This window comes from Gasterosteus aculeatus, chromosome 1, assembly GCF_964276395.1.
Source record: "Gasterosteus aculeatus chromosome 1, fGasAcu3.hap1.1, whole genome shotgun sequence".
Lineage (NCBI taxonomy): Eukaryota > Metazoa > Chordata > Actinopteri > Perciformes > Gasterosteidae > Gasterosteus > Gasterosteus aculeatus.
This window is the reverse complement of record NC_135688.1, coordinates 13,367,394-13,384,218: the sequence shown is the minus strand read 5'-3', so window position 1 is coordinate 13,384,218 and position 16,825 is coordinate 13,367,394. Positions and strand designations below refer to the sequence as shown.

The following is a 16,825-nucleotide window of genomic DNA, read 5'->3' as shown; positions in this document are numbered from 1 at the left end:
CAAACAGTTTAGATTATAATCTGTAATTAACATAGATATAGAAAATAGTCAGTGTCATGTTAAATTGGCACACTATGGGGTCGGGTCAATGTGCCATGCATTTATTGTTTATAGCAATAAAGTAAAAAAAATGGGCGATGTATTAACGATGATCACAGATTGGGTTATAGTGACCAGTGCAATTGTTAATGTGTTTCTAAACTCACTTTACATTATGTTTTTCAATACCCGTAGGGACGATATTAAAAGAAAATAAAGATTAAAGCAACACATTTTATTCTTTCAACAACATTAGATTCAAACATTTATTTTATGGTTTCATTAACGTGCTATAAACAAACAAGCGATTACAGAAGGTTTAATTAGCCGCGCCAACATCAACACACCGGTCTTTGAATAATTAATGATGCCATTAATCATCACTTTTAATAAGCTCCACAGGAGTTTGTGTTACACAAGGGAATAAAGATTACTGGCTAATTATCATCATCATTATGTTGACAATAAAAATATTTGGACAACAAAAACACGCCAACAATATCAGTTTATTCCCTGAGAACATATCAGAGTTAACTATCAGAAGTTGTTTACTGTAAAGGGCACACCAAGTATTGTTGTTCATTAAGTGAAAGGTTGGTCTAAAATACATCCATCCAGTTTTTGCCATAAGAGGCTGAAATTTGGTATTGAGTCCAAGTATGTGGAGACGGTGTGTTGGTGTGTTTTTGTGTTGCAAGGAGAGTGATCTAAAACAAAAATTCACGTTAGTTTTGAACGGATTTAGCTTTGAGTAAAAACTAATTGTGTCACTAAAAGGTGCAGACCAGCCCACTGTATCAGTTCAATATTTTCTTTTAAAACCAAACACCTTCACACACAACAAACAATGTTATCCATCCGAGGAGGACTCATAATAATCCTGTTGCTGCATAATGAATTATGTAACAGCTGTTCTTTACTTCATGGGCCCTTTGAAGATTTTCTTTAACACATGATATATATTTTTTTAAAGAAACAAAAAGTAATGCATTCAATCACCAATTTGGATAATGATTGCAATGGCAACCATGTGGATGAAACTGATGTGTGGGTAGAGCCACAGCATTCGGGAAGGGTTACTAAATAATATCACTGGTTTGGGTGGGCAGTTATAAAAAGGACAAGACAATATTCAGGGTAAATTGATTTTTTTTAAAGATCAGTAGTTTTCCAACTATCTCAAAACTTTTTGTAAGTTTTGCTACATGCATCTTTGCTGAGAGCCCACAGAGGGTAGTGTGAATAATTGATGACGCAATTAACTGTGACCGTGAGTTTCCCCAGACTTTATTTGCCACTAATAGTGTCGATGGGCTCATTAGTAACGCTCCTGTGTTTTTAGTTTAAATCCACACAGAGAAAAACAAACCATATCTGCAGGGATATCTCTGTGTATGCTCCTGGTAGTTAGTGCTCAGACCTGACAACAATCCAAAACACAATAAAACACAAAGGATGACAAAGATAATGTATTAAGTTTAAAAACTAAAACCAAACGCATATGAACTTTTCTCCTAAGATAAAAATCAGTATTAATCATTTACTTTGTCCACTGCATTGGCTATGTATAATGACAAGACATCCAATACCAATACCCCCATGGCCATGGGGTCAGGTAAAGTTAGAAAAGAACTTGGAATGGAAAGCAATATGGAATATACAAACAAATGTACACATTTTAAGATCATTCATCACAAGTAGCGAGGCCTTACTGCATTAGCAAAAGAGTGCCCTTGCACATTCCTCAAAACATTCAGTCTCAGGTTGCATCATGTATGAGGTACAGGTAAGTGTACTTATTTCTACATGTGAGATACGGTGGCCCTGAAGTGCAAAACACAACGGCAAATAGGAAAACACAACGAAATTAACTTCTTACGGAAAGGGTAGGGCCTTAGAGCAGGAAGCAGAGGACAGACCCTTCTGATTGGACAGAAGGACTGTCTGTCTTTTAACCCTCTTAATTCGAAGCCTTTCGCCGGCGACGGAAAGTGACATAGAGGATTCAAATTACTGTGACTCCTTAACTATTTGCACAATCGGATTGTGAAAGCTGAGAAATGCCGCTTTCTAGATATTATGGCAATCAATAAATCAGTGGCGGGACTGAGAGCCTGTGATGAGGGGGGGAAGTGAGCGCAGCAGGAGAGCCGCAGCAGAAAGTCACGGAGAGATGGCGAGGTTTTACGAGTGTCTTAAAAGTGTCCTACTAGTGTTTCACCATTGTTTTACCGGTGTTTTGTTGTTCAATTATATTTAGGTGTTGTAAATAAAAGGGGGGGAGGGTGCCGCGGATGCTACGGCCGGTGGACGCCGCGTACCACAGACGCTACGGGGGGTACCGCGGACGCTACGGCCGGTGGACGCTGTGGACGCTATGGTCGACACAACTCGGGGACCGGAGTCCGATTCCGTGGCGTGAGGAACTGGATGTGTGGCGGGAGTGCGTGACTGTCTCGCTCAATGCGTGATACTTGAGAGCCCTGTATCATTTCCTGTTAAAAGACAGACAGTCCGCCTGTCCAATCAGAAGGGTCCGTCCTCTGCTATAAGGCCCTACCCTTTCCGTAAGGAGTTAATTTCGTTGTGTTTTCCTATTTGCCGCTGTGTTTTGCACGAAGTGAGACCACTAGGTGTTCCCTGCCACCATGGTTCACATTGTTATAATATTGGATCACTCATTGTAGGCCGCTTTAGTGAGCGTTCATACCAGGGATGATGATTACTTCTGAGAGGATATCGGGTCAGCATCTTTTCTTTACAGCGTCCATGGAAGTAATGTGTAATGGTTCATGCCAGCACACAGCTTTTTGTTGAAGATTGGCTTGTGGGTCTGTGCACCAATCTTCAACTTAGAATCGTGTGTGGCACACGCCGTTTCCATGCACAATGTAGTGAAGACCACTACCACAAACATGCAGCTTAGACTTTGATCATTTGTGCGCTGTAACGCAGATACACTTTTTGTGAAGGCATTGTGTTTCCAACTAAAAGGAAGACAGGGAATCTTGGACTAAATAAATATATTGCCGGGCATTGAATCCATGCATCCTTTCTAACACTAAAATAAATACAATAACAATTGTCACGAGTTGTCATGTTTACAACTGTGGTGATTCCCAGTGATGAAATAACAGAAGACACTGTGGCAATCAGTCATGACAAAATCCTTGGAATCGTGCAAGTTTACACTTAATAAAAGTAGCAGAACAATACTGAGCTGAGGATGATTGACAACACGAATGACATGGAGGGAATGAGATGGCAATAGTGATAGGGATTTTCTATACATGGACGCATTTCCATTCAACTTTTGCGTGTCAAAGTTTGAAAAATGTATTAACATTTTGTTGGACAGCACGTCTAGCACAATCTAGCTTTGAAACATGTCTTCATACTTACACCTGCAAAGCTGATGTGTATGCAACACACAAAGTGATTAGTTGAAGTAACAATGGCCTGTGAGGTGTGTTAACAATAATTAGAAGATGACGACATTGTCTGATTTGGTGTTCCCTCTGCGTCATATCTGCTCCTATAAAGTCTTAAAACACAATCCTCTCCCAGAAGACAGGACCGAACCCAGCAAAGGACCTTCATCTATGGATCTGTGCACTTCCATGTCCCATTAAGAGATGGTTTGGTAACGTGAAGCTATTATGTATGTCCCACTTATTGTTGGTACTATATAAATATTCTAGTGTGTGTGTAATCGGCTAAAATGTAAAAATGTGAGGTTGTTATTTGGGCTGTGTGACTGAGGAAACCTGTGTATCTGACTGTTACAAATATCTTCGATTTCAATGATAGTTTTTTTGATAATGAATTCTTAATGTTGATCTGTCTTTAGAGCTACAATAGGTTGATTGTGACAGTGTTTCAAACCCTTGGACAGCTGGCTATAGCTGAAGATTATATGGCGGCCAATAACTCAGTGGTTGGTGTTGAATCTCCAACGTACAAGATTAACTATCGGTTAGTTTTAGTTCAGGTTTTGGTGTCAGTCTTTCTTTTCATCAACTTTTTGCTAATAAGAACTTTTTTCGTGAAAGACTTCTACACAACCATGCGGTACATCTTGTTTGCTACAACCCTGCTGTCTGACTCTTTATTTTTAATCATAACTGACATCCTGCTTATTTTCAGTTACATTAAGATTACCATGCAAATGTGGCTGTGTGTTATCATATTCATTGTTTCATCTCTGTACACTTTTGTCACACCGGTTACTTTGACAGCAATGACCCTGGAGCGCTATGTGGCCGTTTGCAGGCCCCTGAGGCATGGAGAGCTGTGCTCAACTCGCAGAGCTCTGCACTGCGTCCTCATCATTCACAGCCTCAGCGCTATACCCTGCGTATTTATTCTTGCCGCCTTCTTTGCATCAGCGTCCCACAACTTCTATTCCCAGGGCAGAGAATGTGGTGTGGAAATTTTCACCTTTCACAAATGGCAGGGTCATCTTCGGTCAGCTGTAAGTCAGTTTTACTTCTTCATAATGTTCATTGCTATTGTATTCTGTTATGTTAAAATAATGAAAGTAGCCAAAGCTGCATCAGGAGAGGATAAAAAGTCAACAAGGAAAGGTCTCAAAACAGTAATTTTTCATGCTTTTCAGCTGTCGCTCTGTCTCTTCCATCTGTGGTGTCCATTCATAGAGGCTGCTGTATTTCAGATTAATTTAATATTATTCATTAATGTCAGGTATTTTAATTACATTGCTTTTATTCTCGCTCCAAGATGTATAAGTCCTCTTGTGTATGGCCTCAGGGATGAAATGTTTTTTCATGCACTAAAATACTACGCTCTCTGTGGCTTGTATAAGAAACAGTTGCCAAATGTACCTTGATTAATAAATATTTGTTTAAGTGTATCTTGCTTCATAATACAATAATATGTATGTACATAAAATATATGTGTGATTATATTACATTGATAGCCCCAGTTTCTTACAATACATTATAGTGACCCACACAACCTTCTTCTTGGTCTATTCACAACGTAGCAGTCTACTACTGGACCTTCAGACATCCAGACGACCTAAAATTGGACTAAGTATCTTTTCTTTAAACCAAACTAGTCCAAACCAAACATGGTAGTTTGATTTATCTCAGTTTTTTAGGGACTGGACTGACAGTTCTCTCTGTAGATTCTGCCATATTAGATTAAGTGACTTAGTGATAAGTGACTTCTAGCGTGCCCTCATATCTTTGCTAGGTTCGAACTGATCTAACTCTGTTTTGCTTTCTCTTCTGAAGTAAAGCTGACTTGAACCTTTGAAACTCTCAGGTTGTCAAAACAGCAGACTGTGAATGTTCACTCATTAGGGTGACAAAGTGGTTGTTGTTTTGCACTTTGGGAGTCAAGACAAGTAGGACAAGGACAAAGGTGTCTTCCGTGGGGGATTTCGGGGCGACTGAGTGCGGCGGCTCTGACTGCTAATTTTAAATAATGTGTTTGACCCCTCTACCTGCTACTTGCAAGGCAGACCTGATCTCCGGCTTTGCTATCCAGCAGTCGCTTGACTTACTCGATCTCACCGAGACTTGGATCACACCGGACAACACATCCACCCCAGCTGCTCTCTCCTTCAGCCACACACCCAGACCCATTGGCAGGGGTGGTGGCACAGATTTACTCATTTCACCCTAATGGAGCTTTTCTCTTTACCCCAGGGGTCAACAAACTCCGGGCCGCGGGCCACATCCGGCCGCACCCCCTCGCTGGCCATACCGTTCTTCGCCGGCCGGACCGTCAGTGCCCCACCCCGTCGACCATAATGGTCCGTCCCAGTTTCGGTCGAAGTAGGCCATGCATCTGGCCCACACATTAAATGAGTTCGAGACCCCTTTCATCTTCCACCCCACTGTCTTTCAAATTCCATGCTGTGACAGTTACTCACCCGGTACAATTAAATATTGTGGTTCTCTACCGTCCCCCAGGGGATTACAGTACGATGAACGTTGTACTAAAACACACACAGATAGAACTATACACAATTCACACTATATACAACTCCCATAGCTGTATTGCACATTTCACACCCTATGCTACTTGTTGTTACAGCCTACATGCGCAAAGTCTGCAACTTCTGTTAGAGCAACGGATTTTGCGAGACAGACGCGATGTGCGCTGAGGGGAGGGGTTGTGAATGTGTGTGTATGTGTGTGTGTGTGAGTGTGTGTGTGTGTGTGTGACGCGTGAGTGACACAGACGGAGGGAGAGCAGAGAAAGGAAATGCTGCGTGATCTAAATAGCGTTAAAAAAATATATATATACACCAAACGAATGTGTGGCAGCCGGTGTTGAATCTGTGGCGCACCGGTACGAAATTAGTCTATATGTGGGAAACACTGCAATATGATCCTGTAGATACACGCTCTACAACATCAGGGGGATACGTCCCCTTCTCACTCAGAAGGCAGCGCAGGTACTGATTCAGGCTCTCCCGCCTTGACTTTTGTAACTCCCTCCTGGCAGGTCTCCCTGCCACTGCCATTCGACCTCTGCATCTGATCCAGAATGCAGCAGCTCGACTGGTCTTTAAACTCCCGAAATTCTCCCACACTACTCTGTACATGCGCTTCCAGTTCAAAACATTGCACTCCCTTGTTTATTGTTCTTTTTCTCTAAATGACATGTAGGCCTAATGTAACATCTAAAAGAGTAGTATATAACATATGTAGTCTTTATACAGTAAAAAATAGTTAACAGTTAATCATATTCCAATGGATTTGAACTTCAATAAATAGCCAAACCTAACAGTTGTTTAAATGTACTATACAATATTTTAGATTCATCAAGTCTAAAAGAATCAATAAAATCATCATCATCATGACGTCAGCATTACCCTTGAAATCAACTTTATTTGATGAGACACTTTGAAAATATACTTTCAATAAATACACGTTGCAGCTTTTCAAAGCCCTCTGCCATCATGGTAAGCTTTATGGCATAAGTATTTTATTTTCAGGCGTATGCAACCAAAAGGGTGGTTCCTCAGTGAGGTGGTGTGTATGCACCACAGTAGTTGACAACTCAAATACATTTAAAATACAATTTATTGCACACTGACTGTTTTAAACTGTAGTTTGTGATTCAAACTCAGTATAAAAACATTGTCTAAAATGACTGAATCTAAAAGTAGTCTCAGATTTTGCAACACCATGAAAGCCCAGTAAAAGAGATTCACCTCTATTTAAAGACAAATTAAACAGGACACTAGATTGGGCCAGCACGGACAAAGCTAACGTGGGTAGTTACTGCACGAGGACAATTTGCTTACCAATATATTTAGGGTTGCCAACCGTCCCGAATTGTCCGGGACATCTCGAGTTATAGGTGATTTTGATATGTCCCGTCAGGGACAGCTCCAGTCCCGTATTCCAATCCAATCCAGCCGCTAATTGGCTAAAAATGTGTGTCAAAATAAGTAATTTCATTGGTTACATTTTCGTGTAGTGACTTATCAACACATGGCTGATTTTAATATTCAAATGAGCCATGTGTTGATGCGGCGTAACACGTGCTCGTGCGCAGTTGGTACCACAGTAGGGTTGCCAACTCTCCCAACCCCAAATCAGGGACACTGATTTCAGGGACACGCTGACGGGGGAAGGGGGTGCTAGCGGTCTGCGGCCGGGGGGTGCTAGCGGTCGGCGGCCGGCCTGTGTATTATTTCACAGTGTAAAAGGACAAACTACTACTTTATCTCACTGCTCATTTTAACAGATAGGACAGCTCACACCTCACATGCTCCGCTTTGGCCACCCCCGCGCACGGGTGCCCTCAGAATGTCATACAACTCAGTCCTGTTCATGTCAATTAGCATAAAAAATATTATTAGACCTATGTAATCTGAATTGGAAGGGCACGTTGTCATGAGCTGTATCTTGTATATTTTTTATTAGCTGTGTGGTATGTGTATGCACCTTTATGTAATCTGGTGGAAAAACATTTAAAAGGAAGGAATGAAGAAGGAAGGAATTGGCCACCCTACGAATAGCAGGTCCTTACAGTGAGAAACATTGCCAACCGACAGCTGCACTGTGTAAAAAGCCTCAGTGGACACCACGTTGTAGGATATTAGAAACAAATTGACGACCCGGTTCATAAAATTAATAAAAATGCATATAGTGTACACCAGAATACAGCCATGATTCTGAAACTATGTAATCAATAATGTAATGACAATATTGTAAAACCACTGTAATTCTGTAATAGAATAACATAGATGTACAGTTATGATTGAATTTGATGTAATGTAATCAACTGGAATGCATGCATCCAATACTGTTGGTTGCTGAGACCAGCGGCTCCTCAGCTGAGATGTTCTTTTTACCACAACACTATCTCTTTTATTAAATACATTTGATTTTAACCTTTTGATCTGCGATGCCCTCTGTCAGTCCAGCGTTTCTTCATTTTTGAATACAACAACGTCAAAGTTAATTTATTCCACTTAGCATCTCTAGTCAAACATAGCATCTCATCCAGTTAGCCTGGGCGAGAACACCCTTCTAAATATGTTAGCCGTAAGGTCTCATTAGAAATGTAGCCAGGGCTAGTGTTGATCCAGTTAACTAGCACCACACTCAGCCAGGAGGGAAGACTTGCTAACGGTGTTTGCCATAAGGCAACAAAACAACTTTAAACGTGCTAGTAGGGCTCTCAACTTTTCAAGAAACCTTGGAGTGACATTCTATCCAGGGACGGTCGACGTGCGTGAGAAATTGGATGTGTGACGCGAGTGCGTGACTAGATACCGGCTGTTTTCCCAATTCCCTAAAGGAGGCAAGAGTTAACCCTCTCCTTAAGAAACCTACACTCAATCCTTCTGAAGAAAACAACTACAGACCTGTCTCTCTTCTTCCCTTTTTGTCCAAAACCCTTGAACGTGCGATCTTTAACCAACTGTCCTCCTATCTCCACCGTAACAACCTCCTTGACCCCCACCAGTCAGGCGTCAAGGCAGGCCATTCCACAAAGACTGCTCTCCTTGCTGTCTCAGAACAACTCCACACTACTAGAACCACCTCTCTCTCCTCTGTCCTCATCCTTCTGGACCTCTCCATTGCATTTGACACAGTCAACCACCAGATACTTATTTCCTCCCTTCAGAAACTTGGATGTCTCAGGCTCTGCTCTCTCCCTTCTCTCGTCCTACTTCGACGGCCGCACCTACCGGGTAACCTGGCGACGATCTGTGTCGGAACCTTGTCCTCTTACTACTGGAGTTCCTCAGCGTTCCGTCCTGGGTCCCCTCCTCTTCTCGCTCTACACCAACTCTCGGCGCTGTCATTCGTGCGCATGGCTTCTCCTACCACAGCTATGCAGATGACACCCAACTAATTCTCTCCTTCCCTCACTCGGACACCCAGGTGGCGACACGGATCTTTGCCTGTCTGACTCACATCTCTCAGTGGATGTCCGCCCACCATCTGAAAATCAACCCCGACAAGACTGAACTACTTCTCTTTCCGGTAAAAGATTCTCCGACCCAGGACCTGACCATCCACTTTGGCAACTCTGTGCTAACGCCCACTCTGACCGCAAGGAACCTCGGCGTCACACTCAAACAGCCAACTTTCCCTGACTCCTAACATCACTGCGACAACACGATCCTGTAGATACACGCTCTACAACACCAGGAGAATACGTCCCCTTCTCACTCAGAAGGCAGCCCAGGTACTGATTCAGGCTCTTGTCATCTCCCGCCTGGACTACTGCAACTCCCTCCTGGCAGGTCTCCCCGCTACCGCCATTTGACCTCTGCAGATCATCCAGAATGCAGCAGCTCGACTGGTCTTTAACCTTTCAAAATTCTCCCACACTACTCCACTCCTCCGCTCTCTTCACTGGCTACCGGTGGCTGCCCGCATCCAGTTCAAAACATTGGTACTTACGTACCATGCTGTGAATGGATCGGGTCCAGCTTACATCCAGGACATGGTCAAACCCTACATCCAGACCCGCACTCTCCACTTTTGCATCTGCAAAACTGATCGTCCCTCCCTCACTGAGCGCAAAACACTTGACTAGATCCTGACTCTTTGCTGTCCTTGCTCCGAAATGGTGGAACGAGCTCTCTGAAGACATCAGGACCGCAGAGAACCTTCACATCTCCTGCCGCAAACTAAAGACAGATCTCTTCAGACTCTACCTCGACTAAAAGACTAACAAATTGTAGCACTTAAATTGTGCTTGTAACGCCACTCATCTATAGCAAATTGTAAATTGGCTTATTTGAGGAAATTGCACTTTCTTGTTTCTTGTTCTTCTGAGTTTGTATCCCTATGGTTGAATGCACTTATTGTAAGTCGCTTTGGATAAAAGCGTCAGCTAAATGACATGTAATGTAATGTAATACCGAAATGAGTGACTGTCACGCTCAGGGTGTTTCAAACCCTTGGACAGCTGGCTATAGCTGAAGATTATATGGAGACCAATAACTCAGTGGTTGGTGTTGAATCTCCAACGTACAAGATTAACTATCGGTTAGTTGTTGTTCAGGTTTTTGTGTCAGTCTTTCTTTTCATCAACTTTTTGCTAATAAGAACTTTTTTTGTGAGAGACTTCTACACAACCATGCGGTACATCTTGTTCGCTACAACCCTGCTGTCTGACTCTATATTTTTAATCATAACTGACATCCTGCTTATTTTCAGTTACATTAAGATTACCATGCAAGTGTGGCTGTGTGTTATCATATACATTGTTTCATCTCTGTACACTTATGTCACACCGGTTACTTTGACAGCAATGACCCTGGAGCGCTATGTGGCCATTTGCAGGCCCCTGAGGCATGGAGAGCTGTGCTCAACTCGCAGAGCTCTGCACTGCGTCCTCATCATTCACAGCCTCAGCGCTATACCCTGCTTTGTTATTCTCTCCACCTTCTTTGCATCAGCGTCCCACAACTTCTATTCCCAGGTCAGAGAATGTGGTGTGGAAATGTTCATCTTTCACAAATGGCAGGGTCATCTTCGGTCAGCTATAAGTCAGGTTTACTTCTTCATAATGTTCATTGCTATTGTATTCTGTTATGTTAAAATAATGCAAGTAGCCAAAGCTGCATCAGGAGAGGATAAAAAGTCAACATGGAAAGGTCTCAAAACAGTAATTCTTCATGCTTTTCAGCTGTCGCTCTGTCTCATCCAGCTGTGCTGTCCATTCATAGAGGCTGCTGTACTTCAGATCAATTTCATATTATACATTAATGTCAGATATTTTAATTACATTACTTTTACTCTCGCTCCAAGATGTATAAGTCCTCTTGTGTATGGCCTCAGGGATGAAATGTTTTTTCATGCACTAAAATACTATGCTCTCTGTGGCTTGTATAAGAAACAGTCATCAAATGTACCTTGAAAAATACATATTTTTATGTTGTCAAAAAGTGTATCTTGCTTTATATATATACAATAATATGTATGTACATAATATACATATGTGATTATATTACAACGATAATCCCAGTTTCATACAATACATTATAGTGACCCACACAACCTTCTTTTTAGTCTATTCACAACGTAACAGTGTGCATCTGTGGTGATTATGATTTCTGGGCCTTTATTTAGTGTTGTATATTTTGATCCTGGGTGCTGGCTGCCGCTGCTGCGTTTCAGGCTGGGCGGGGCGACCAAGAGGAGCGCTCTCACTACCCGCACCTGTGGCCAATCAGCAATCCGACACGAGTCGCCTGCTGTCTCCCAGGCCTCCTCGTCGGATCATTACCTCTCGTCGATGCGACGCGACTCTACGCCACGCGCCGGCACGCTTACGCAGCCTTCGCCCCGGATCCTGCACTCGCAACCTTCTCCTCACGAGCCTCTTGAGAAATAAAGATTTTCGTTTGTTGACCACAAGACTTTGTCCCCGGTTCTGCTTTTGGATCCTGTCCTCATCAACCTTAACAGCATCTCTTCTACTGGGCCTTCAGACATCCAGATGACCTGAAATCATACTTTTCTTTAAACCAAGCTAGTCTTACCTTACCAGTGGTAAGGGGGCGGCCCAGTACGGGTGAGGATCCCAAACAAAAAACGGAGGCACCCTGTTCACTCGTGTATAGGCATGTGCACAGACACATTTGGAGGCAGGTGCTAAAACCAAAACAAAAGGGCATCCATCGTCAAAATAATTTATGAAATAAAAAATATATACATAATTAATTATGTTATGTATTGTATATTATGTAATATTTTTCTAATCATTATATATATATATATTTTTTTTTAATAAACTAATTGAAAGTATCAAATTGAATACATAATTAATATCATAGTTGTATAAACAAGTGATTAAATAATCTAAAAATAAACTCTGCTCTGAATAAATTAAAGGAGCCTCACATGAGCATCCTGGGGCCATCTCTTGAAAGATGTTTTTTGTTTTCTTTTACAGTTGAAGCATAAGCAGCATTACACCAATAATATACCACAATATACATCACAAGACTGTCATGTAGCTCAACTTAAGACGTACCTTTCATTTCAACAATTGTATATTAAACAAAACTAATGAACTTGTCTAATTTGTAGAACAGTAAAACTGCCTTTAAATTCTCTGTCTGCCTGTCGTCTCTCTCTGAGTGGAAGGAGTGCTCAGGGCGTGAGGTGAATTGTTTGATAGTGTTTTCTGTGTGTGTTGTGGTGTGAATGTGTGGTGGTGTGTATGTCTGCCTTTTGTCTCTTTCTGTGTTAGTTTTTGCGTGTTTGTAGCCATGACGGACCCTGCGGGGCTGAGGAGGATCCTGAGCCGGGGGCCCACTGACAGAGAAGGAGATGCCGGAGGAGAACGGCGGAGTCCAGATCGACCAATTGATTATATTATATTGATTATACTATATTGATTATGCTATATATTTTAGATTATATACCTGCTATATTGTGTACTTATTGATATTGTTTTATGTAAAATAAATCTTTCTCCCTCTCTCCATTAAACATGACAAACGTCAATTAACAGCTGGACAAGTGTGGCAGGCGTGAGGTGGGGGGAAGACTGCCCTGATTGTTTTTATTTTAACTTAGGAAAAAGGAAACCAGCAACGCCACCCCGGAAAGTAACCCAGGGAAAAAGAACAAATCTATGAATAAAGTAAATTACTAAATCCAAACAAAGGACATTACAAGTTTGTTACACTCAGCAGGCGTGAGACGTGTTTCCAAAAGAATTATACAAAAGTTTATTTTGGTCACAATTAAAACAGTTAAAATCTTCTATCTAAACAGTTACCTTATTGGTACAGATTACCGTGTTTTCCAGGGCTGGGGCCTTCGTGCTCAAGGTGAGTGAGAGGAGGGGTGATAGTATAAACTGAAACTCTTAACGCTCCAAACACACACAAGGGTAAAGCAAAAAGAAAGAGTGAATGAGACACTACACACGAGGGGACACCATCACCAAAAAGGGTTCACCTGTGACTGGGTGAGTGGGGAGCACGGTCGTCCTCTAATCACAGGGTTGTCGGTTTGATCCCAGGCCCTGCTAACCCACATGTCGATGTGTCCTTGGGCAAGACACTTAACCCAACATTTTCCGCACTCCAAGGCGCAGTTAAAAGCCTTTAATTTTCTCAAAAAAATGACAGTACGCCTTATAATCCGGAGCGCCTTATATATGGATCAATTGGTTCATCGGTTGATCCATACTGGTTGTACACGGCGCTCAAGGCGCTCTGCCAAACATTCCAAAGCTCGGTCTACGACGGCGAGATGCTGAGCGGCGCTCAAGCGCGTGAGATATGGAGCTTGTTTCAGGGCGCGTCGGAGAAACAAAGCTGTCGTTCTTGCCGAGCATTTAATGAGATTAAAGAGCGAGAGACGGTGCCCTTTTCTTTACAGTAGCTGAACCATCTTAACGGGGGAAATAAGTTATTCTAAAAGGAGCCCTTGGCAGGCGGCGTGGCTGGAGAGCAGCCGAAGATTTAAGGCGTGGATGGCGAGGGGGGCGGCAGGAGCGGACGCACCTCGCAGCATCGATCGGACCCTGAAAGCACCGTCTGCACCTCCCCACATCCCCCCCATCCACCCGCCCCGACGTCAAACGTTTGACTGCAGTACCTTATGCGCTTTATAATGCGATCCACCCTATATATGAAAAATTTTCTAAAATAGGTCATTCATTGAAGGTGCGCCTTATTGTGCGGAAAACACGGCACATGAGCTCCGGAGAAAATGGTATACAAAACATACATTGTCGGTTAATACATTTTTAGTCTGTTAAATTCTTAAGGTCATTTAATCATCCCTAGTTTATGTTTTGATCAGAGTTGTGATTAAAGGTTTGGGTGGGCCGCAAAAGATTTTCAGATTTCAAATTGGGCCGCGGCATTCTTGAGTTTGGGAACCTTTGCATTAGATGATCAAAATAATTATAAAATGATTAAGAAAAGTCTCCCTTGCCATCCACCTCCTGTTGCTTCAGGTAGCCAAACATAAAATCAATAAAGGACATGAGATGTTGACACTGGGACTTCAATACCCGCAACGCAGCTGCGGGCTATGTCCGTAAAAAGAGGGTTTGTTTTATCCCCACAAAGCAGCAGCAGTCCAAAATAGTACGGTTCGATTCGGGGTAGCCGGGTGCCGAGCGTGGCATAGCTCCGGCACCGAAAGTGCAAAACACAACGGCAAATAGGAACGCACAACAGCAAATAGGAAAACACAACGAATTTAACTTCTTACGGAAAGGGTATGGCCTTAGAGTCGATAGCAGAAGACGGACCCTTCTGATTGGACAGACGGACTGTCTGTCTTTTAACCCTCTTAATCCGAAGCCTTTCGCCGGCGACGGAAAATGACATGGAGGATATAAATTACCGTGACTCCTTAACTAAAGGGAGCGGGGAGTGCCGCAGACGCTACGGGGAGGGGGTACCGCGGATGCTACGGACGGTGGACACCGCGGACGCTATGGCCGACACGCAGAGGTGTCAAGTAACAAAGTACAAATACTTTGTTACTTGACTTCTTACTTGAAGTGACTACTTCTACTTACTGTACTTAAGTAGAAATTTTGGGTATCTATACTTTACTGGAGAATTTATTTTTCAGACGACTTTTTACTTCTACTCCTTACATTTTCACGCAAATATCTGTACTTTCTACTCCTTACATTTTAAAAACAGCCTCGTTACTTCCGGCTGGTCGTTCAAAAACACAAAGACAAAAAAATATATCTAGATAAATTGCGCTATGCGGACAGAGGGCCTTTGATTGTGTTTGGATGAGAATATAAACATTTAGCATCCAGACACCTGATGGGTTTTCTCTGCGATGCGCCGGCAGATCGGAGCGATACCGGGTGGGAAAAGTGGTCGGTGGAAAGTTGGTATTTAGCGACATGGACCCTCCTCCTCTTCCTCACGCAGATTCCATGTAACGTTAGATGAGTATCTTCATGACCGTGGGTTTGTCCTAAATGTTTTATTGAGAGTCTGGCACAACACAGCGACTTGCAAGTAGTGCAGCGTATTAAATAAAGTGATGTGTGTCTTAATGCGGCTTTGAAGATGATCACAAAGAGATTCGCAGATTACTTACTTTTTCACGCAGATTCCATGTAACGTTAGATGAGTATCTTCATGACCGTGGGTTTGTCCTAAATGTTTTATTGAGAGTCTGGCACAACACAGCGACTTGCAAGTAGTGCAGCGTATTAAATAAAGTGATGTGTGTCTTAATGTCAGGCAGGAAGGAGGAGGACTCGGACGCAGAGGGTTCAGCTGATATTGCTTTTTATTAATAACAAGAAAAAACTGAAAATCTCTCTTAACGAGGAAACAAAGGTCGCGATCAAAGTTCAAAAGGAAAAAACTCAAAATCTCTCTTAATGAGGAAAAAGGTTGAGATCAAAATTCAAAAGGCAAAAACTCAAAATCTCTCTTAAACGAGGAAATGTAACAGGGATCAAAAGGACGTGACAAACGTTATCGGACTTGACTTGACTCGTGACGTGAGGGCTGGTGTGCAGGGCAAAACAACAAGACACACTGGCACAGGACAAGGGGCGACGCAGACTACAAGTACCCATGAGGGAGTTGTGGGAACAGGTGGACACAATCAGGAATCAGGGGAGACAATCAGACTGGTGACACATGAGGAAGGGCAAGGGACCTGAAACGAGAGAGAGTTAGTTTCCAAAATAAAACAGGAAGTCAAAAAACAACTGGAGACAGGAAAAAAACGCAACTTGACATACAGGTGTGACATTACCCCCCCCTCAAGGCCGAATACCAGGCGGCCTTGGAATGTCCGGGTGTGCTCTATAAAAATCTCGAATGAGATCCGGGTCCACTATGAAGCTAGACGAGACCCATTGTCGTTCCTCTGGGCCGTAGCCCTCCCAGTCCACGAGGAACTGCCTGCCCCGTCCCCGCTTACGTACCGCCAGCAGTTTCCTCACCGTGTAGACCGGCCCCCCCTCGACCATTCGAGGGGGTGGGGGTGGCTTGGGGTTTGGCACCATTGCGCTCTCCTTCGCTGGTTTGATTTTGCTGACATGAAAAGTTGGGTGTACCCTCAGGGACCGGGGCAGACGGAGGCGCACAGCTGCTGGATTGATAATCCTCGAGATGGGGAACGGGCCGACGAAGCGAGGGGCCAGCTTTCGTGATTCGACCTGCAAGGGTAGGTCCTTGGCTGAGAGCCATACTCGCTGGCCGGGCTGGTACACTGGGGCCGGTCTCCTCCTGCGGTCCGCTGCTTTCTTCACTCCGTCCCCTTGTCTGATCAGCGTCTGGCGTGCCGCTGCCCAGATGCGGCGGCAGCGGCGGACC

General features: G+C 43.2%; 1 protein-coding gene and 1 pseudogene across 1 annotated transcript; both read left to right on the top strand.

The window, feature by feature from the left end:
* The first annotated feature begins 2,597 nt into the window (after positions 1-2,597).
* LOC144388422 (odorant receptor 131-2 pseudogene) lies at positions 2,598-5,819 on the top strand (annotated as a pseudogene).
* Positions 5,820-10,476: 4,657 nt separating this feature from the next.
* On the top strand, positions 10,477-11,409 carry LOC120829377 (odorant receptor 131-2-like). The gene is made up of 2 exons (XM_078089674.1): positions 10,477-10,738; positions 10,949-11,409. Exons 1-2 carry the CDS (start codon positions 10,477-10,479, stop codon positions 11,407-11,409), a joined length of 723 nt encoding a protein of 240 aa, XP_077945800.1.
* The last annotated feature ends 5,416 nt before the right edge of the window (positions 11,410-16,825 follow it).